The 19,586-nt window shown below is 69.4% G+C and overlaps 3 protein-coding genes across 3 annotated transcripts; 2 read left to right on the forward strand and 1 right to left on the reverse strand.

Moving 5' to 3' along the window:
* Positions 1 to 227: 227 nt before the first annotated feature.
* ABCB8 (ATP binding cassette subfamily B member 8) lies at positions 228 to 6,677 on the forward strand. Its single transcript, XM_068211280.1, has 16 exons — positions 228 to 318; positions 923 to 1,208; positions 3,437 to 3,592; positions 3,671 to 3,765; positions 3,836 to 3,941; positions 4,026 to 4,187; positions 4,271 to 4,356; positions 4,423 to 4,520; positions 4,644 to 4,749; positions 4,856 to 4,889; positions 5,020 to 5,156; positions 5,271 to 5,365; positions 5,508 to 5,641; positions 5,742 to 5,889; positions 6,201 to 6,451; positions 6,536 to 6,677. The coding sequence occupies exons 1-16, from the start codon at positions 242 to 244 to the stop codon at positions 6,614 to 6,616; spliced, it is 2,052 nt and encodes a 683-aa protein (XP_068067381.1). The 5' UTR covers positions 228 to 241; the 3' UTR covers positions 6,617 to 6,677.
* Positions 6,678 to 8,074: 1,397 nt separating this feature from the next.
* ASIC3 (acid sensing ion channel subunit 3) lies at positions 8,075 to 15,208 on the forward strand. The gene is given in 12 exon segments (XM_068176713.1): positions 8,075 to 8,777; positions 11,138 to 11,288; positions 11,474 to 11,586; positions 11,588 to 11,602; positions 12,465 to 12,615; positions 12,697 to 12,753; positions 13,056 to 13,209; positions 13,852 to 13,943; positions 14,015 to 14,094; positions 14,163 to 14,234; positions 14,336 to 14,382; positions 14,887 to 15,208. Coding segments are annotated over 12 exon segments (1,566 nt in total). The 5' UTR covers positions 8,075 to 8,222; the 3' UTR covers positions 14,966 to 15,208.
* Positions 15,209 to 15,743: 535 nt separating this feature from the next.
* On the reverse strand, positions 15,744 to 19,500 carry CDK5 (cyclin dependent kinase 5). The gene is made up of 12 exons (XM_068176772.1): positions 19,345 to 19,500; positions 19,148 to 19,236; positions 18,994 to 19,061; positions 18,820 to 18,880; positions 18,653 to 18,709; positions 18,462 to 18,557; positions 17,107 to 17,181; positions 16,896 to 16,992; positions 16,739 to 16,808; positions 16,313 to 16,373; positions 16,156 to 16,236; positions 15,744 to 15,896 (listed from the first exon to the last, which is right to left on the reverse strand). The coding sequence occupies exons 1-12, from the start codon at positions 19,379 to 19,381 to the stop codon at positions 15,810 to 15,812; spliced, it is 879 nt and encodes a 292-aa protein (XP_068032873.1). The 5' UTR covers positions 19,382 to 19,500; the 3' UTR covers positions 15,744 to 15,809.
* Positions 19,501 to 19,586: the final 86 nt, after the last annotated feature.

Genomic DNA, 19,586 nt, shown 5'->3' on the forward strand with positions numbered 1-19,586 from the left:
CCGCTGCAGGTCCGGGAGTCCGGAGGGGGCCCCGGGGAGGAGCGAGTGTGCCGGGAGCGGAGATCGGCGGGGTCAGGGCGCGGAGCCCCGGAAGGGCCCGAGGCGCCGGAGAGGGGCCGGTACGGGTAGGGGCCGGCGCAGGGCCCGGGCCGCGGTGTTGGGGCTCCGCCCGCCCGGGACCGCCCCGGCCCTCCCCGGTCCCGCCCCGTGCCGCCCGGTGCCGCCCCCGCCCGGAGCCGCCATGCCGCTGCCGGTGCTCTTGCTGCGGGCAGCGGGCGCTTGGACCCGGCTCCGGCCGCCCTCCGTCCCGGGGCGCAGGTACCGGGGGAGTGCAGGGCATCCCGGGAGGATCCCGGACCCTCGGGTCCCTTGGAGCGCGGGAACCCCAACTCTTGCTGGGAGGAGCCCCGACTCGGTGGTCGCGGGGGTCCCGGGGGTGCGAGTGGGGCTGCGGGGGAGCCAGGGGTCCCGGAAACTCGCTGGAGCTCCCGGACACCTGGATCCCTGCGGGGGGACCGCGGGGAGGCCGGGGCTCCCGGGAGGTTATGGGGTACTTGGGCTTCCCGGAGCAGCGGGACGGGAGTCAGGGCGGGGGAAAGACGTGGGCAGGTACTGGGGAGCCCCGGGCTACCTTGGGAGGACGACCCCGCCTCTGGGTGTGGGGAGCTCGGCCTCTGCAGCGCTGCGGTGTCCGGGCGGTTCCCAGACTCACGGGCCCCTTGGTGGGGGGCGCACCCCAACTCTGGGTGGGGGGAGCCAGTACTCGGGGACTGCAGGCGGTGGTGGGGGGATCCTGGCGCCCTCGGAGGCAGGAACACAACTCCTGGTGGGGGGAGATGGGATTCTGAGGTTCCTGGGGTGATCCGTGGGGGCTCCCCCAGGTTCACTCACCCCCAGGTTCTCTTCACTCACCCCTCCCCAGTTTCAGGTATGGGGGGCGCCTGGGGCTGGCCGGGCCCCCCCGGCTGCCCCCAGCGCTGCCGGCCCCCCGCCGCCTGCTCCTGGCCGGCTCGGCCACCGCCACGGCCACGGGCGGCGTGCTGCTGGGGCTGCTGCACACGGCTGCGCGCTGCCAGGAGGCCGCTGTCCCCGCCGTGCCCCCCGGTGCTCCCGAGCCTCCAGAGTCCCCTCCGGAGACCCCCTTTGACTGGCCACTGTTCTGGACCTTCCTGCGCCCGCAGCTCCTGGCGCTCTCCGCTGCTGTTGTGGTGAGCAGGGCTGAGTGGGTGGCCATGGCCGCCCTTGTCCCCACTGTCCTTGTGTCACACCTATGCCGTGAAGTGACACACTGTCCTGGTGCCACAGCACGATTGCCACTGTCCCATTGACATGGTGTGACACCCGCCATCCCAGTGACCGTCACTGGCTGTCACTGTCCTAGTGCCACAGCGTGATGGCCACGGTCCTGGCGCCATGGGGTGGCAGCCACTGTCCTGGTGCCATGGTGTGACACCCACCATCCTGCTATCCGCTGTTGTGTGACTCATGCTGTCCCAGTGGCACAGCGTGACAGCCATTATCCCAGTGCTGACACGAGATAGCCACTGTCTGATGCCACGGTGTGACACCCACTGTCCCGGTGTGACAGTGTGACACCCACTGTCCTGGTGCCAGAGTGTGACACCCACTGTCCCGGTGTGACAGTGTGACACCCACTGTCCTGGGGCCACCGTGTGACACCCACTGTCCCGGTGTGACAGTGTGACACCCACTGTCCTGGTGCCACAGTGTGACACCCACTGTCCCGGTGTGACAGTGTGACACCCACTGTCCTGGGGCCACCGTGTGACACCCACTGTCCCGGTGTGACAGTGTGACACCCACTGTCCCGGTGTGACAGTGTGACACCCACTGTCCTGGTGCCACAGTGTGACACCCACTGTCCCAGTACCGTGGTGTGACACCCACTGTCCTGGTGCCACAGTGTGACACCCACTGTCCCGGTGTCACAGTGTGACACCCACTGTCCCGGTGTGACAGTGTGACACCCACTGTCCCGGTGTCACACTGTGACACCCACTGTCCTGGGGCCACCGTGTGACACCCACTGTCCCGGTGTGACACCCACTGTCCCGGTGTGACAGTGTGACACCCACTGTCCCGGTGTGACGCCCACTGTCCTGGTGTCACAGTGTGACACCCACTGTCCTGGGGCCACCGTGTGACACCCACTGTCCCGGTGTGACACCCACTGTCCCGGTGTGACAGTGTGACACCCACTGTCCTGGTGCCAGAGTGTGACACCCACTGTCCCGGTGCCACAGTGTGACACCCACTGTCCTGGTGTCACAGTGTGACACCCACTGTCCCGGTGTGACGCCCACTGTCCTGGTGCCACAGTGTGACACCCACTGTCCCAGTGTCACACTGTGACACCCACTGTCCCGATGTGACACCCACTGTCCTGGTGCCACCGTGTGACACCCACTGTCCCGGTGTGACGCCCACTGTCCTGGTGTCACAGTGTGACACCCACTGTCCTGGGGCCACCGTGTGACACCCACTGTCCTGGGGCCACCGTGTGACACCCACTGTCCCGGTGTGACACCCACTGTCCCAGTGTGACACCCACTGTCCTGGGGCCACCGTGTGACACCCACTGTCCCGGTGTGACACCCACTGTCCTGGTGTCACAGTGTGACACCCACTGTCCCGGTGTGACACCCACTGTCCTGGTGTCACAGTGTGACACCCACTGTCCCGGTGTGACGCCCACTGTCCTGGTGCCACAGTGTGACACCCACTGTCCCGGTGTGACGCCCACTGTCCCGGTGTGACAGTGTGACACCCACTATCCCAGTGTCACACTGTGACACCCACTGTCCCGATGTGACGCCCACTGTCCTGGTGCCACCGTGTGACACCCACTGTCCCGGTGTGACACCCACTGTCCCGGTGTGACACCCACTGTCCTGGTGCCACAGTGTGACACCCACTGTCCCGGTGTGACGCCCACTGTCCTGGTGTCACAGTGTGACACCCACTGTCCCGGTGTGACAGTGTGACACCCACTGTCCTGGGGCCACCGTGTGACACCCACTGTCCTGGGGCCACCGTGTGACACCCACTGTCCCGGTGTGACAGTGTGACACCCACTGTCCTGGTGCCAGAGTGTGACACCCACTGTCCTGGTGTCACAGTGTGACACCCACTGTCCCGGTGTGACGCCCACTGTCCCGGTGTGACAGTGTGACACCCACTGTCCCGGTGTGACGCCCACTGTCCCGGTGTGACGCCCACTGTCCTGGTGTCACAGTGTGACACCCACTGTCCCGGTGTGATGCCCACTGTCCTGGTGCCACCGTGTGACACCCACTGTCCCGGTGTGACGCCCACTGTCCCAGTGCTGTGCCAGCCACCCGCTGTCCCGGTACAACGGCGTGGCACCCCCCTGCTGCTGTCCCAGTGTGGTGACAGCCCTGTCCCTGTCCCGCAGCTGGCGCTGGGCGCGGCCCTGCTCAACGTGCGCATCCCGGTGCTGCTGGGCCAGCTGGTGGACGTGGTGGCCCGATGTGCCCGTGGCCACGTCTCCACGTACCTGCGGGAGGTGCGGCGCCCGGCCCTGCGCCTCCTCGCCATCTACTGCCTGCAGGTGAGTGCCGACCCCCGAAAGGCTGGGTGGGGGGTCCCGGGGGTGCCCCTCGGCCCTGCTGACCCCTCCGTCCCACAGGGCCTGCTGACCTTCGGGTACATCGCGCTGCTGGCCCGCGTCGGAGAGCGGGTGGCCGGCAACATGCGCAAGGCGCTCTTCAGCGCCCTGCTCAGGTAACCCCGCGGGATGGGGGACGGGAGAGACGGGTGCCCAGGGACCCCCACCCACCGCTCCCCCCGGCAGGCAGGAGGTGGCCTTCTTTGATGCCACACGCACGGGGCAGCTGGTGACGCGGCTGACGGCCGACATCCAGGAATTCAAGTCTTCCTTCAAGCTGGCCATCTCCCAGGTGAGCCTGGCCGTCTCCCAGGTGAACCCAGCTATCTCCTGGGCAAGCCCGATGGTCCCCCACCACCCACTGTGTCCCCCCCAGGGCCTGCGCAGCGGCACCCAGACCGCCGGCTGCTTCGTGTCGCTGTACCTGCTCTCGCCCAAGCTCACGGGGCTGCTGCTCGTGGCGCTGCCGGCGCTGGTGGGCGCCGGCGCCTTCATCGGCGCCTTCCTCCGCAGCCTCTCCCGCCAGGCACAGGAGCAGGTAACCCTCACCTGAGAGCCCCTGTCCCGCCAGCCCCGAGGCCACGGCATGGGGCGTCTCCATTGTCCCCGCTACCCCTGCAGGTGGCCAAGGCCACCGTGGTGGCCGACGAGGCGCTGGGCAATGTGCGGACGGTGCGTGCCTTCGCCATGGAGGAGCAGCAGGCAGGGTAAGGGGGAGGGCGTGGGGGTGGTGGGCGTGTGGCAGAGGGGACCCCAGCCCATCCCTGCCCCAGGCTGTTCCGTGCCGAGGTGGACCGTGCCGGACGTCTGAGCGAGCAGCTGGGGCTCGGCATCGCCGCCTTCCAGGGGCTCTCCAACCTGGCTCTCAATGGTGAGTGGGGGCCGCAGAGTGGGACCTGGGGGGCTGTGGGGTGGGACTCCCTTGGGCAGGACCTCCTCCAAACGCCCCTTCTGCACGTCCCCTTCAAATCCCAGCTCTGCCCCCACCCCACAGGCATCGTGCTGGGAACCATCTTCGTCGGTGGCTCCCTGATGGCTGGAGACCAGCTCTCGCCTGGTGACCTCATGTCCTTCCTGGTGGCCTCGCAGACAGTGCAAAGGTCAGGGCAGGGCCCAACGGTATCCCCAGTACCCCTGGCACCCCCTGTACCCCGCAGCCTGCCTGGGCACAGCCCTGAGCTCAACCTCTGCCCTTGTGCATCACAGGTCCTTGGCCAGCATCTCCATCCTGATGGGCCAGGTAGGTGGGGTGAGGGGTCCTGGCACCCCCTGAGGCTGGGCTTTGGGGCTCTGGGGCTGCTTTCATCACTTTCTGTGCGGGTGAGGTGGGGTCTGGGGGGCCATGAGGTGCTCCTACTGTCCCCCCACAGGTGGTGCGGGGTCTGAGTGCTGGTGCCCGTGTCTTGGAGCTGCTGAGACTGGAGCCCCTCGTGCCACTGCAGGGAGGAGCCTCCATCCCTGCCCACTCCCTGCGTGGACGCATCTGCTTCAACCACGTGTCCTTCAGGTGGGTCCCGCCAGGCCCCTGCCTGGCCCCCCCATGGCTCCCTGAGCCACCCCAAGGATGGGGGATTGGCACCATGTCCCCACAGCCCTGCAGCCCCTGCTCCTGTCCCTGCAGTTATCCCACCCGGCCTGGCTACCCTGTCCTGCAGGACTTCAGCCTCACCCTGCCCCCCTGCCAGACCGTGGCCATCGTGGGCCCCTCCGGAGGAGGTACCAGTACCCCCCACCCTCTCCCTGGGTGCATCCTCCTGCGCCCCAGTCCTCTGCCCAGTGTATGCCAGGGACTGGGAACCCCCCAGTGCTGCTGGAGCCAGGGCTCCGGAGCAGGGGGGCTCAGGGGTCCCCTCCCCAGGGAAGTCAACGGTGGCAGCGCTGCTGGAGCGGTTCTATGAGCCCACAGCGGGAACCATCACCCTGGATGGGCACGACATCGCCAGCCTGGACCCCTCCTGGCTGCGGGGGCAGGTCATCGGCTTCATCAGCCAGGTGGGGACAGGGCTGGTGCTGGCCGGGACCCTCTGGCTGTCCCTGGGGACGGGGACAGCCTGGCTGGGGCTCAGTGCTGAGGGCCGGGGTTTTGCCGCAGGAGCCGGTGCTGTTTGGCACCACCATCATGGAGAACATCCGCTTCGGGAAGCCAGGAGCCTCTGACGACGAGGTGTACGAGGCCGCCCGGCTCGCCAACGCTGACGGCTTCATCCGCAGCTTCCCCCAGGGCTACGACACCATCGTGGGTATGGCCAGGGCGGGAGGGCTCAGGCAAGCGTGGGACCCCAGCTGAGGTGATCCCAGTCCTGCAGGGACCCCGGCTGCTGGTCACCGCCGACGTTCAGCCGTGCCACAGGGAGCTGCGGCCGCGCTGCGCTCCGAGCAGGAGGGATGGGCATCGGGTGTGGGAGCTCCTTGGCTCCGGGCTGGGGCGGTCTCCCCGGGCTGATGTGGCAGGGACATTCTGGGGGGGTTCCCTGGCTCTGGGTTGGGTTGTCCCCTGGCGTGGCACAGCGCAGCATCCACGTGTCCGCGGTGTCCCCGCGGGGTCCCGCAGGCGAGCGCGGCACGGCGCTGTCCGGGGGGCAGAAGCAGCGCATCGCCATCGCCCGCGCGCTGCTCAAGGACCCCGCCGTGCTCATCCTGGACGAGGCCACGAGCGCGCTGGACGCGCAGGCCGAGCGCGCCGTGCAGGCGGCGCTGGACCGCGCGGCCACCGGCCGCACCGTGCTGCTCATCGCCCACCGCCTCAGCACCATCCGCGGCGCGCACCTCATCGCCGTGCTGGCCCACGGCCGCGTGGCCGAGGTGAGACGCGCGGCCGGGCGGGCACGGGCGGCGCCCGGGCCCCTGCAGGTGACACCGTCCGGCTGTCCCCGCTGTTCTCCACAGGCAGGGACTCACGAGGAGCTGCTGCGACGCGGGGGTCTCTACGCCGAGCTCATCCGACGGCAGACTAAGGAGGGGTCCTGAGGGGTCCCCGCGCTGCTCCCCAATAAACCGGGGGTGGAAGGCGGACGGGGCTGCGCTTTGTGCGGGGACGTTGCGATGGCTCCTCCGGGCCGCTCGAGGGCGCCCTTGGCACCGGGAGGGGGCGGGGTGCCGGGGCGGGGCCGAGCGTGAGTGACGTGTGGCTTGTGGGCGTGCCCGGCGAGGCTGGCCCCGCCCCTCGCTGCCGCGCTGCCCCCGGGGCGGGGGTGTCCCCTGTGTCACCCCCTGCTCGGGGTCAGCCCCCACTCCCGAGAGGGCTGAGCGTTCCCCGTGTGACCCTCGGCGTAGGGTGTCCGTGTGTCACCGTGGGGTGTGACCCCCCTGTCACTCCCGAGCGAGGAAACGCCGCAGCACCCCGGGGGTTGGAGGGGCTGAACCCCTACGTGACCTCGGGGTGGGGGACCCCTGCACCACCCCCGGGATGGAGGAGCCCTTGCGTGATTTTTGTGATGGGGGACCCCGATATTCCTCCCGGGGCAGGGGGCCTCATGTGTCACCTCTGGAGTGGAGGAACCCCTGGGTGACCTCTGGATGGGGACACCCCCGTGTGACCCCCCCACCCCCCGCTGGAACGAGGGGGGTCGCCTGTGTCACCCTCCAGGGCGGAGGCCCCTCTGTCACCCTGGACTGGAGGGACCCTGTGTCATCTTCCGGGGGTGCATGACCCCGGGATGGGGGTTACCCCTTCGTAACACGCTGGATGGACTGTCCCCTGTGCTGTCCCTCAGGGTAGGGGACCCTTGCCTCAGGCCCCAGGCGGGGGGAGCCCTGTGTGACCCCCTGGGATAGGATTAGCCCTGCATGACTCTCCCGGGGTGGGGGGTCCCACGGGTCATCCATTGAATGGGCGACCCCTGCGTCAGCCCCGGAGTGGGGGGACCCTGCGACATCTTTCTGGGGTGAAGGCTCCACTGCACCACTCCCCGGGGTGGAGGGAGCCCTGTGTGACCCCGGCATGGGGGGACCTCCGTGTGACCCCCGAGCTGGGCTCCCCTGGGGCCGCCCGATGCAGGGGCGCTGTCTGCCGCCCCCCGTTCCCCGGGGGTCTCGGCCCCCCCGTACCCCAACGCTGCGGCCGCCGGCGGGGGCGGCGGGTGGAGCCGCGGGAGGGGCGGGGGCGGCGGCGGCGGGGGACGGCGGGGACCGGCGGCGGCTGCGCCGCGGCGGGAGCGGAGCCGGGAGCGGGACCGGGCTGGGGCTGGAACTGGAGCTGGAGCTGGGATCGGGGCTGGGACTAGATCCGGGGACCGGGATCAGGAGGGGGACCGAGGCTGGAATCGGGACCGGATCCGGGACCAGGGCTCGAATCGGGACCGGGATCGGAACCGCGACCGGGGCTGAGGCTGGGGCTGGAACCGGGACGGGGGCTGCGCTGCGCTGCGCTTCCCGCGGCGCCGGTAGGGCAGCATCGGCACCGGCAGCGTGAAGGACCGCGGGGAGCGAAGCGGCCGGTCCTGCCCTCCCGTCTCCTGCCTTCCTCTCCTCTGCCCACCCTCCTCCCCCCTTCCCTCCCCGCCAGCTGCGCCCTGAGCCCGGCGCGGCGATGGGCTGAGGCTGCGGGGCACCGCGGGGCCCCGGCGGCAACAGCATGAGGAGGGGCTCGGAGGGCAGCGGGGAGGGCGAGGGGCTCTCGAGCCTGCGGGCGTTCGCCCACAGCTCCTCGCTGCACGGCATCAGCCACGTCTTCGCCTACGGGGCCGTGTCCCTGCGCCGCGTGCTCTGGGGCGGCTTTTTCCTGGGCTCGCTGGGGCTGCTGCTGCTCGTGTGCGCCGAGCGCGTCGCCTACTTCCTCACCTACCCGCACGTCACCAAGCTGGACGAGGTGGCTGCCCGCAACCTCACCTTCCCGGCCATCACCATCTGCAACCTCAACGAGTTCCGCTTCTCCAAAATCACCCGCAACGACATGTACCACGTGGGCGAGCTGCTGGCGCTGCTCAACGAGCGCTACGAGATCAGCAACCCGCAGCTGGCCGAGCCCCACGTCCTGGCCGCGCTGCGCGACAAGGCCAACTTCAAGAACTTCAAGGCGAAGCCCTTCAGCATGGCCGAGTTCTACAACCGCACGGGCCACGACCTGGCTGACATGCTGCTGCAGTGCTCCTTCCGCGGCACCGGCTGCACTGCCCGCAACTTCACCGTGGTGAGTGCCGAGCGGGTGGGGAGGGGACCCACCCGATGGCCCGGGGCTGCGGAGGGACGCGGGAGTCCGGCTGAGGTCAGACACCGGCAGGCAATCCCCCTCTCTCATCCCAGCGCCCGCAGCACTCTCGGCCCCTGTCCACCCCGCTGGGGACAGCATCGCCACCGCGGGATGCCCCCGCCCTGGGTGCTGCAGGGGCGCCAGGCGGTTGCAGACAGTGCCCAGGATGGAGCGGGGCCGTGCTGGGCACCCTGTGCTGGTGGGGGTCTCTGCTGCCATGCAGGCACTGGGCAGGGGTGGTGGTGGGCACAGGATGCTCACGGGTACAGGATGCTCAGGATTACGGGGTGCTCACAGGTATGGGGCGTTCACAGGTGTGCTCTCCTGTACGGCGTGTCACGTGTACAGGTGCTCACAGGTGCAGCCCCCACCACCTGTGCCAGCCTCAGGTGCCACTGGGCACGGCCAGCAGCTGCCACTGCCCTGAGTGTTGGCACAGAGGCTCCCATGGGCAGCTCTTCCATGCCCAGCATGGGTGGGCGTCCCCGTGCCAGCCCTGCTGTGACCCCCTGCTGCTGCTCCCAGCACCTTCCACCCCGACCTCTAGCCCCTACCTCCCGTTCCTGCCCCCAGCACCCCCACTGTGGCCCCCAAAACAGGGCAGGGACAGTGGCACAGGCAGGGATGATGAGACTTGTGTGACAGGCAGGGACAGTGGCACAGGCAGGGATGGTGGCACAGACAGGATGTCTGGGCAGGGACAGTGTCTCAGGCAGGGTGGACAGGGGCGGTGGCATGGGCAGGACAGGCAGGGACATTGGCACAGGCAGTGATGGCGGCATGGGCAGCACAGACACTTCCCTCCTGCCACAGCAGCACCAGGCAGCAGCGTGGGCGCGGGGCAGCTCTCGTCTGCCATGCCAGCTCTGCCCAGTCCACATCGCTGTCCCCAGCAACTACTGTCCCCTCAATGCTCTTGGAGCACTAATTAATTCAGCACGCAGCTTAGGGACGAGCTGTCCTTTGACAGGTCTGTGCCCCCTGTGCCCTGTGCTCTGGCAGTGTCCCCACAGCACGGCCAGGCAGCGGTGATGGTCCCTGGGTTTGAGGGCCGGGACATGTGGCAGGAGGGCCGAGGGTCCCCAGGGCAGGACTCGGGGTGGGTGGCATGTGCCTGATTAAGCAGCAGGGTCCTGTCTCCGCCCCCCAAAATCCCCATGCTCGGCCAGTCTTAGTCCTGGCTTGGGATCCTCTGCCCTAGGCCATGGTGCTGAGCTCTGGCACAGTGTCCCCTCACCTCATCCCAGCCTGGGCCTCAGTGTCCCCGAGGTTCCTGGACATGTGGTGGGGGCCTAAGGGCCATCGGGGTGAACTGTCTCCTCTTGCATCCCCCGAGGCCAGTTGGATGGGGCAGGTGTGGGATGGGGGGTGTGGGGCCAGGGGATGTTCGGGGAGCAGGGCTGGGGGTCCCCAGGGTGCAGGGCTGGGGGTCCCTGCGTGACCCTGAGCGTGGAGCGCAGGAGGACCAGCAGTGCTGGGGCCATGTCCCCATCACTGTCCCCACCCATGCCCCCCCCAGCATCCCCATGCCGGGCAGCCGTTGCCATGACACCCGCCCCCCCCTTTCCTCCTTGGGCACCGCATTGCCATGGCAACGGGTCCCCACTTTGGGAGCAGCTGGTTGCCATGGCAACGCCCCCTCCTCTCCCCCCCGTGGGACATAACCCCCGGGTGGGGACACCCATAGCAGAGAGGACCACGATGTCACGGGAACTGTGGCAGGAGTTGGGGGCCATGGGGCCAGTCTGGGGCTCAGGGTCACCCCAGGGTCCCTGGCTGTGGGTGCCGATCCCTGGGAACTCAAGATCACCCCAGGGTTCCTGGTGGGGGGTGCGGGTCCCCGGGGTGGCTGGCCCAGGACAGGCTCTCAGGTCTCGGGGGGGACATGGTGGCCTCTGCTGCGGTGACAAAGGAGTCCTGGTCCCCATCACTGTTCTGGCTTGTGCCCTCCCATCTCAAGTGTCCCCACGTGTTCCCTGGAACCGCGACGAAACCCAATATCCCTGCAGAGCCGCGGCAGCACTGGCCGGGCACCATCACCGTCCTCGCCTTCTCCTGGCGGCACTGGCATCCTGTCCCAGGACACTGGGACCCCGTCCTGGGTCCTGTAGAGCATTGGGATCCTGTCCTGGCTCATGTGGGGCACTGGAATCCCCATTGCCATGTCCCCGTGTGTGTCCCTGTCCCCACAGGGTCCCCACAGTGGCGCTGAATGCCCCATCCCCATGTCCACGTGGGGTCCCTGCAGTGGCAGTGAGCGCCCTGTCCCCATGTCCCACGTGTGCCCCGTGTCCCTGCAGATCTTCACACGCCTGGGGAAGTGCTACACGTTCAACCCGGGGGGGCCAGGCCGCGAGGTGCTGACCACGCTGCAGGGCGGCTCTGGCAACGGCCTGGAGCTCATGCTCAACGTGCAGCAGGAGGAGTATCTGCCCGTCTGGGGGGACACAGGTGAGACCCTGCCCGTCTGGGGACACAGGTGAGACCCTGCCCGTCCGGGGGGACACGGGCAAGAGCACTTGGGTACCACCTGAGTACCCGTCCTTTTGGGGAGACACAGGTGAGCACGTGTCCATCTGGGGGGACGTGAGCGAGATCCCCTACCCTGCACCTGACCCCCCTGCCCTGCTCTGCAGATGAGACCTCGTTTGAGGTGGGGGTGAAGGTGCAGATCCACAGCCAGGACGAGCCGCCCTTCATTGACCAGTTGGGCTTCGGCGTTGCCCCTGGCTTCCAGACCTTCGTCTCCCTGCCAGCAGCAGCGGGTATCCGGGCACGGCGCCCGGGGCTGGGCACAGACCCCCGAGGGATCAGGATGGGCCCCTGGAGGGATTGGGATGGACCCTCACAGGGCTCGGGATGGTGACCCAAAGGGATCAGAATGGACCCCCAAAGGGCTTGGGACGGCCTGGTGTTGCCACAGACATCCCTGTGGGGACATTCCAAGCCGCGGGTACCCCAGCCACCTCCACGGGGACACCCCCTGCCCAGCCATTGCCATGGGTACCGTGCCACTGCACTGGCCAGGAGCAGCACTCGCCGTGGGGCAGCCCCACGCCGGGCCCAGGCAGCCCCTGCACAGGCAGCGGCTCGGCAGCGACCCCCGGCTCCTGTGGAACAGCCGCCCGGGGGGGCGGCGGCACCCGGCCCCCGCAGCCAGACACCTAAATTTAGGTGCCTCGGGTGGGCGTCACCACGTGTGCCGGCACATGGGCGGCAGGAGCACGGCGGCAGCAGGAATGGCCCTGGCACCCACGGGCGGGGGGTGCTGGGGCTTCACCAGGCACGATCCCCGCACCGCGGGGGGAGGGGGGGGTCCGCGCTGAGCCCCCCCACCTGGCACGTCCTGTTCCCAGGCAGGGCCACCTGCCAGACTTCGCTGTGGCACCCAGTACAGGTGACAATTGCTGCAACACCCATCCCCGTGCCCCGAAAGGAGGGGACGGGGTGGGGCGGGGGTCTGGGGTGGCAGGACCCGCAGCACTGGCTGTGCGGGGTGAGCTCCGCCCGAGGGACGGCACTGCCGCGGGCTGGGGGGCGCGGGCGTGGCCGGGTGCGACGCCGGGGACATCGGGGCTGGCACGGGGCCCCAGGACGCCGTGTTTTCCTTAGCGGGGTGCCCGGCAGCTGGTGTACCTGCCCCCACCGTGGGGGGACTGCAAGGCACCCCCATCGAGTCCGGACTTCTTCACCAACTACAGCCTGACCGCGTGCCGCCTGGACTGCGAGACGCGCTACCTGGCCGAGAACTGCAACTGCCGCATGGTGCACATGCCGGGTGAGCGGGGGGGGGGCGCCGGGGGCCCCGGGACCAACCCCACCCCTGCAGGCAAGGGCAACCCCTGCCGCCTGCCCGCAGGCAATGCCAACGTCTGCACCCCGGAGCAGTACAAGGAGTGCGCCGACCCCGCGCTGGGTATGTACCCCGTGCCCCCCAATAGCCCCGGACACCCCCTGGCCCCTCCCGGGAACCCCTGAGCCTCCCCATGCCCCCATTTCTGTGAGTGCAGCTCCGCTGTCCCTGTGCCCTCGCTGGGGTGGGGGTCACCGCTGTCCCCCGATGCGCAGGGCCGGGCCCCCTCCCTGTGCCACCAACAGCACCCCCAGCACACTTGTCCCCGGTGGCACCCACCAGCACCCAGCTCTGTCCCCGGAGCACCCCGCCTCCCCCCGCGGGCAGGGGTCCTGGCGGTCCCCGTCCCACCCACGCCCCCCCAGACTTCCTGGTGACGAAGGACAGCGAGTACTGCGCGTGCCGCACGCCCTGCGCCATGGTGCGCTACGGCAAAGAGCTCTCCATGGTGAAGATCCCCAGCAAGGCCTCGGCCAAGTACCTGGCCAAGAAGTTCAACAAGACGGAGCAGTACATTGCGTGAGTGACACCGCCACCTCCGCTGCCACTGCTGCTGCCACCGCGGTGTCACCCGCCACCTCACAGCGTGACACGGCATGGCACAGCCCCACAGCCCCAGGCACGACAACTGGCATCGTACGGCACAGTGTGACAGTGTGACGTGGCACAGCATGGCCCCCATGACACGAACCAGCACAGTGTGACACAATGTCCCCCGCATCTAGGAACTGACACAGCCCAGAGTGACAGTGTGACATGGCGTGCCCACCCAGCATCCCCAGCAGACATGAACTGGGACAGCATGACAGTGTGACACAGCAGCACGGCACAGCCACGCACGGCATCCCCATCGCACACAAACTGACAGCCCAAAGTGACGCTGTGGCGTGGCATGGCATGGTGTGACAGCATGGCACAGCACAGCATGGCACGGCATGGCCTCCCCTGGGCAACCCTGCCCCAGAAACCAGAAACCCACACAGCACAGCACGGCATGGCTCAGCATGGCCTGGCACAGCCCAGTATGGCACAGCACGGCCCGGCACACCCTTGTGCCCCCAGCACCCCTTTGCCCTGTCCCACGGCACCCCATGGCACAGCACAGCCTGGCACGGCTCCCCTGCAGCTGACACTGCCCCCTTGTCCCCTGTGTCCCCCCAGGGACAATGTGCTGGTCCTGGACATCTTCTTCGAGGCACTGAACTACGAGATGATCGAGCAGAAGAAGGCGTACGAGGTGGCGGGGCTGCTGGGTGAGGGACGGGGGCCCGGGGGTGCCAGGGGGACCAGGGCTCTGCCCTCGCTGACATCACCTCCCGCACAGGTGACATCGGGGGGCAGATGGGGCTCTTCATTGGTGCCAGCCTCCTCACCATCCTGGAGATCTTTGATTACCTGTATGAGGTGAGCCCACCCTGGCCTCCCCCTGCCCGGGGCTCTCAGGGCTGGGGACTCTGACCTGCCCCCCACAGGTGTTCCGGGACAAACTCCTCAGCCTGTACAAGGAGAAGAAGCGGAGCCCCCGGAGCGATGGCGGCACCCTGGTAACCCCCCCGCGCTCCCCACTCCCCAGCCCCCCGCCCAGGGGTCGCACCTCATCACCCCCCCGCTCACCGCTCTCTCGTCCCTCCGTGCGCCCGTCCAGGAGCACCCGGCGGTCCCGGGCAGCCCCACGGCCCCACGCCCACCCAGGTACACGTGGAGGGGCAAGCAGAGCCCCCCGGGGCTGGCACGGGGGGTGTGGGGCTGTCACTCCCCGGGGGGAGATGGGGGTCCCTGGGGGGCTCCCCAGGGCGAGCACGGGGGTGCGGGGCCATTCCCTGCAGATCTCCCGCATTCCCTACGAACCGTCCTGCGTTCTCTGCAGACCCCCCCCATTCCCTGCAGACATCCCCCATCCTCATCATCCCCCACAGCACCTTGTTCCGGGGTCCCCCCTGCCCCGACACCCCTCAGCCGGGCTGGGGTCCCCCAGCCTCCCCTCTGGGACGAAGTGGGGCAGGGGGGGTCTGCCTGGGGGACAGGGGAGGGGCCGGCCCGGCTCCAGGTTGGCCGCGTGGTGTCCCCTGCCGAAGTGGAGGGGTCCTGGGCCACCCTGGGGGGCACAAGGGAGGGGGCACGGGGCAGAGCCCCCCAGCAGGCAGGGCACAGGGGGCCGGTGGTGGCAGTGGGAGCTGACCCCCCACCCCCCTGCAGAGCGCCTGGGCCCCCCTGCCCGGCCCCACGCCCCGTCTCGGCGTCGCCCCGAACCTGCTACCTCGTCACCCGGCTCTAGGGTCCCCCCCGGGCCACCCCGCAGAGCCCAGCCCTCCCCCCCGCCGGCCGGGGGGCTGGGGGGACACCCCCGGGCCGCGGGGCGGCCTCCAGGCCTCCCCCGCCCCCTGAGGGGGTGTCGGGGGGCTGGGGGTGAGGGCCCCCCCCGGCCCCGCTCCCACGTCCCTGCATGCGCTGCCTGTGCCCCCCCGCGCTGGACATGCAACCCCTCCCCACCGCCCCCCCAAATAAAGAGGTGCCCCAGGCCCCGGCTCCGGGCTGCTTGGGGGGCACGGGGGCCTGAGGGGTCCTGGACACAACACTGGGGAGGGGGTCACAGGGCTGGGCTGGGGTTAGGGGGTGTCAGGGCGGTCTGTGACATGGCAGTGGGGGTCCCCAACACCCCAGGAAGGAGGAGGCGGCGCTGGGGGGGAAGCTCTTTATGGGATACCGAACGCACATCACCCACGTACAGCAGCGCCCTGGCGGGGGGCACACCCGGGACCCCCCAGCAGAGAAGGGCCCGGGGGGAAGGGGGAGAGGAGAGTTGGGGGTGCATTCCCCCCTGGGGTCCCTGCGCCTGGTCCCTGCGGGTCCTGCCCCTCCATCAGCCCTGTGGCCCCGTGTCGGGGGGTTCCCATGCCCTTGGGAGGTCCCCTGGCCCCGGGTGAGTCCCGTGTCCCCGGGGGAGTCCCAGCCCTCTCATCCACCCCCGGGGCCGGGGGGCCCGGGGGGTTGTGCCAGCCCCCCCGCAGCCGGGGCAGAACCTAATAAATACTGGGGGGGCTGCAGTCGGGGGGGCTGGCACCCGGCTGCGGGGGGCTGGGGGCTGCCCCCCCTCGGGGGCTCTGGGGAGTCGGGGGGCCCTAGGGGGGGCAGAAGTCGGTGAAGTAGGGGTGCTGCAGGGCCTCCTCCGCTGAGATCCGCTGCACCGGATTGCACTTGAGCAGGTTCTGGGGGGGCACGGGGGGCTGAGGGGGGAGAGCACGGACCCTCCCCACCCCACAGCCCCCCCAGGCGGGCAGGGGGCTGCGAGGGGGGAGGGTACCCACACCCAGGAGCCAGAGCCCCCATGGGGTGGGCAGGGGTGACAAGTGTGGGGGACGCAGCGGTAGGACAGAAGCAGGGGAGTGCAGGCTGGGAGACACACCAGGGGTGGGGGGCACAGGGGAAGGGGGGCACAGGCCGGGGGGCACAGAGGCGGGGTCTCACCTGCAGCAGGTCCCGGCCTGTCGCGTTCAGCTTGGGCACCACGTTGACCAGGGAAGTGGTAGCTGGGTACATGGGGTAGGGCTGGGGACACACAGGTGACCCCCAGCTCCCCCAGACCCCTTTATTCCCCCTGACCCCCTGCGTCCCCTGCCCTCACCTTGTAGTCCGGCAGCTTGGCCATGGCCGGCCACTGCTCCTCCGTGGGGGTCCCCAGCAGCGTGGGGACAGTCAAGGGCCACCACAGGGGCACCCAGCACCTGCCCCCTACCCCCCTGCCCAGCCGAGGGGGGTTCCCATTTCAAGGGATCCTCATTCTCAGAGCTCCCCATTCCCCAGGGGGTCCCTATTCTGCAGGGCTCCCCCTTCCCAGGGGAGGTCTCCATTCCAGGATTTTCCCAGTCCCCCATTCTGGGGTCCCCATTCCAGAGGGATCACCATGCACAGTGCTCCCCATTCCCAGGGGATTCTCCATTCCCAGGGGAAGTCCCCATTGCTGGGGGCTCTCCCTTCAAGGGTTTCCCCATTCCCAGCAGTCCCCATTCCCTGAGCTCCCCATTCTGGGGCTCCCCATTCCCAAGGATATCGGAAGATCCTCTTCAGCTGGTCGTCCACGTCGTTGCCCGGGAAGAGGGGCCGCCCCGCGTTGGCCAGTTCTGGGGGGACAGGGGGTGGTTCCTACAGGCCCCCAGCCCCCGTGGGACCCCCAGGTCCCCCTCCACTCCCCTGGCCGCCCAGTGTACCCGCAAAGATGCACCCAGCTGACCACATGTCAATGGAGGTGGAGTAGAGCTTGGCACCGAAGAGAACATCGGGGGGCCGGTACCACAGAGTGACCACCTGGGGAGGGACAGGGACACTGGGACAGGGACACTGGGACAGGGACAGGGGGACCCCAGCCGGCTGGGCAGGGCCAGCACCCCGCGCCCCAGGAGCCCAGGAGCCCCCACTCACCTCGGCTGAGTAGCAGCGCACAGGGATGCCGAAGGCCCGGGCCAGCCCGAAATCTGCCAGCTTGAGCTCCCCGTTCTGGGGGGACACACAGGGTCAGCGAGGGGGGCCCCACCCGCGTCCCCCCCACCCCAGGACAGCGGCCCTGTTGCCTTTCCCATCGTTGGGAACATGGGAGAGATGGATCTACAACTGTGGCTGGACAGACACCAGGTGTGCCTGCCCAGGACACACAGACACAGACAGACAGCCCCCATTCCCAAGTGTGAGCCCCGAGCACAGCCCCGCTCCCAGGTGTGACTGCCAGGACAGACAGACAGCCAGACAGCCCCCATTCCCGGCACAGCCCCGCTCCCTGGTGTGCCTGCCCAGGACACACAGACAGACAGACAGACAGACAGCCAGCCCCCATTCCCGGGACAGTCCCGCTCCCAGGTGTGCCTGCCCAGGACACACAGACAGACAGACAGACAGCCCCCATTCCCGGGACAGTCCCACTCCCAGGTGTGCCTGCCCAGGACACACAGACAGACACACAGACAGCCAGCCCCCATTCCCGGGACAGTCCCACTCCCAGGTGTGCCTGCCCAGGACACACAGACAGACAGACAGACAGACAGCCCCCATTCCCGGGAGAGCCCCGCTCCCAGGTGTGCCTGCCCAGGACACACAGACAGACAGACAGACAGACAGCCAGCCCCCATTCCCGGGACAGTCCCACTCCCAGGTGTGCCTGCCCAGGACACACAGACAGACAGACAGACAGACAGCCCCCATTCCCGGGACAGTCCCACTCCCAGGTGTGCCTGCCCAGGACACACAGACACACAGACACACAGACAGACACACAGACAGCCCCCATTCCCGGCACAGCCCCGCTCCCAGGTGTGCCTGCCCAGGACACACAGACACACAGACAGACAGACAGACAGCCCCCATTCCCGGCACAGCCCCGCTCCCAGGTGTGCCTGCCCAGGACACACAGACACACAGACACACAGACAGACAGACAGCCAGCCCCCATTCCCGGCACAGCCCCGCTCCCAGGTGTGCCTGCCCAGGACACACACACAGACAGACAGACAGCCAGCCCCCATTCCCGGCACAGCCCCGCTCCCAGGTGTGCCTGCCCAGGACACACACACAGACAGACAGACAGCCAGCCCCCATTCCCGGCACAGCCCCGCTCCCAGGTGTGCCTGCCCAGGACAGACAGACAGACAGACACACAGACAGCCAGCCCCCATTCCCGGCACAGCCCCGCTCCCAGGTGTGCCTGCCCGGCTGCGCCGCCCCCGTCCCGCCCGTTGCCCGTTCCCCGTTCCCCGTTCCCCGCTCCCGTGCCCGCCGTGCCGCACCCTGTTGATGAGCAGGTTCTGGGGTTTCAGGTCCCGGTGCAGGACGTTGCGGCTGTGGCAGAAGGCGAGCCCCTTCAGCAGCTGGTACATGAACGACTGCGGGGGCACCGGCGGCTCCGTCAGCCCAGCCCGCGGCGCCCCCGCGGGGCACAGCCGGGACCGCGGGGGCTCCCCGGGACCCCCAGACCCACCTTGACAATCTCGGGGTCCAGATCCCCGTTGCAGCTGTCGAAGTATTTCTTCAGGTCCTGGGGGGAAGCGATGGGGGCCCGGGAGCGGTGACCCTCAGAGACCCCCGGGGTCCCCGTGTCCCCCGGACCCCCGTGCCCCCCACGACACCCATGCCCCCGGAGCTCACCTGGTCGCAGAACTCAAAGACCAGGGTCAGCTTCTTGTCGCTGTGCAGAACGTCGTGCAGCCTGCGGGGCAGGGGTTCCTGAGCCCCGCAGCGCCCGGCCGGGCCCGGGGCACCGGGCAGGAGCAGCCCCCGAGCCGCGACCCCGGCCCCGGGACCGCGCGGAGCCCCCGGTACCTGACAATGTTCTTGTGCTTGAGCTCCTTGAGCAGGCAGATCTCCCGCAGCGCCGAGCTGGGCACCCCCTGCGGGACACGCGGGTTGTGGGAGCCGGGGGTCCCGGGGCGGTCCCGGGGGTCCCGGGGGGGTCCCAGCCCCGGCCCCCCCTCACCTCATCATCGTCGTCCAGCCGCACCCGCTTCAGCGCCACGATCTCGTGCGTCTCCCGGTTCTTGGCCTTGAACACGGTCCCGTAGGTGCCTGCGGGGGACGGAACGGGGTCACGGCCGAGCCCCCGGTACCCGCACCGACACCGCCGCCGGGCCCCACAGCACCGGGTCCCTCCATTCGGCTCCGGCCCTGCCGCACCTTCGCCGATCTTCTCCAGCTTCTCGTATTTCTGCATCGCGCCGCGATCGGTCCCGGCCCGGCCCGGCCCGGCCCCGGTACCGGCCCCGCCACCGGCCCCCGCCCGCCCCGCCACACCTCCCGGCAGCCCCCGCGCGGCCCCGCCGCACCTCCCGGCAGCCCCCGCGCGGCCCCGCCCCGCCGCACCTCCCGCGGAGGCCCCGCCCCCCGCCCCACCCCTGCCCCGTGGTTCCGGGTTCGAT

The sequence above is a fragment of the Anomalospiza imberbis genome, chromosome 1 (genome assembly GCF_031753505.1).
Source record: "Anomalospiza imberbis isolate Cuckoo-Finch-1a 21T00152 chromosome 1, ASM3175350v1, whole genome shotgun sequence".
Classification (NCBI taxonomy): domain Eukaryota; kingdom Metazoa; phylum Chordata; class Aves; order Passeriformes; family Viduidae; genus Anomalospiza; species Anomalospiza imberbis.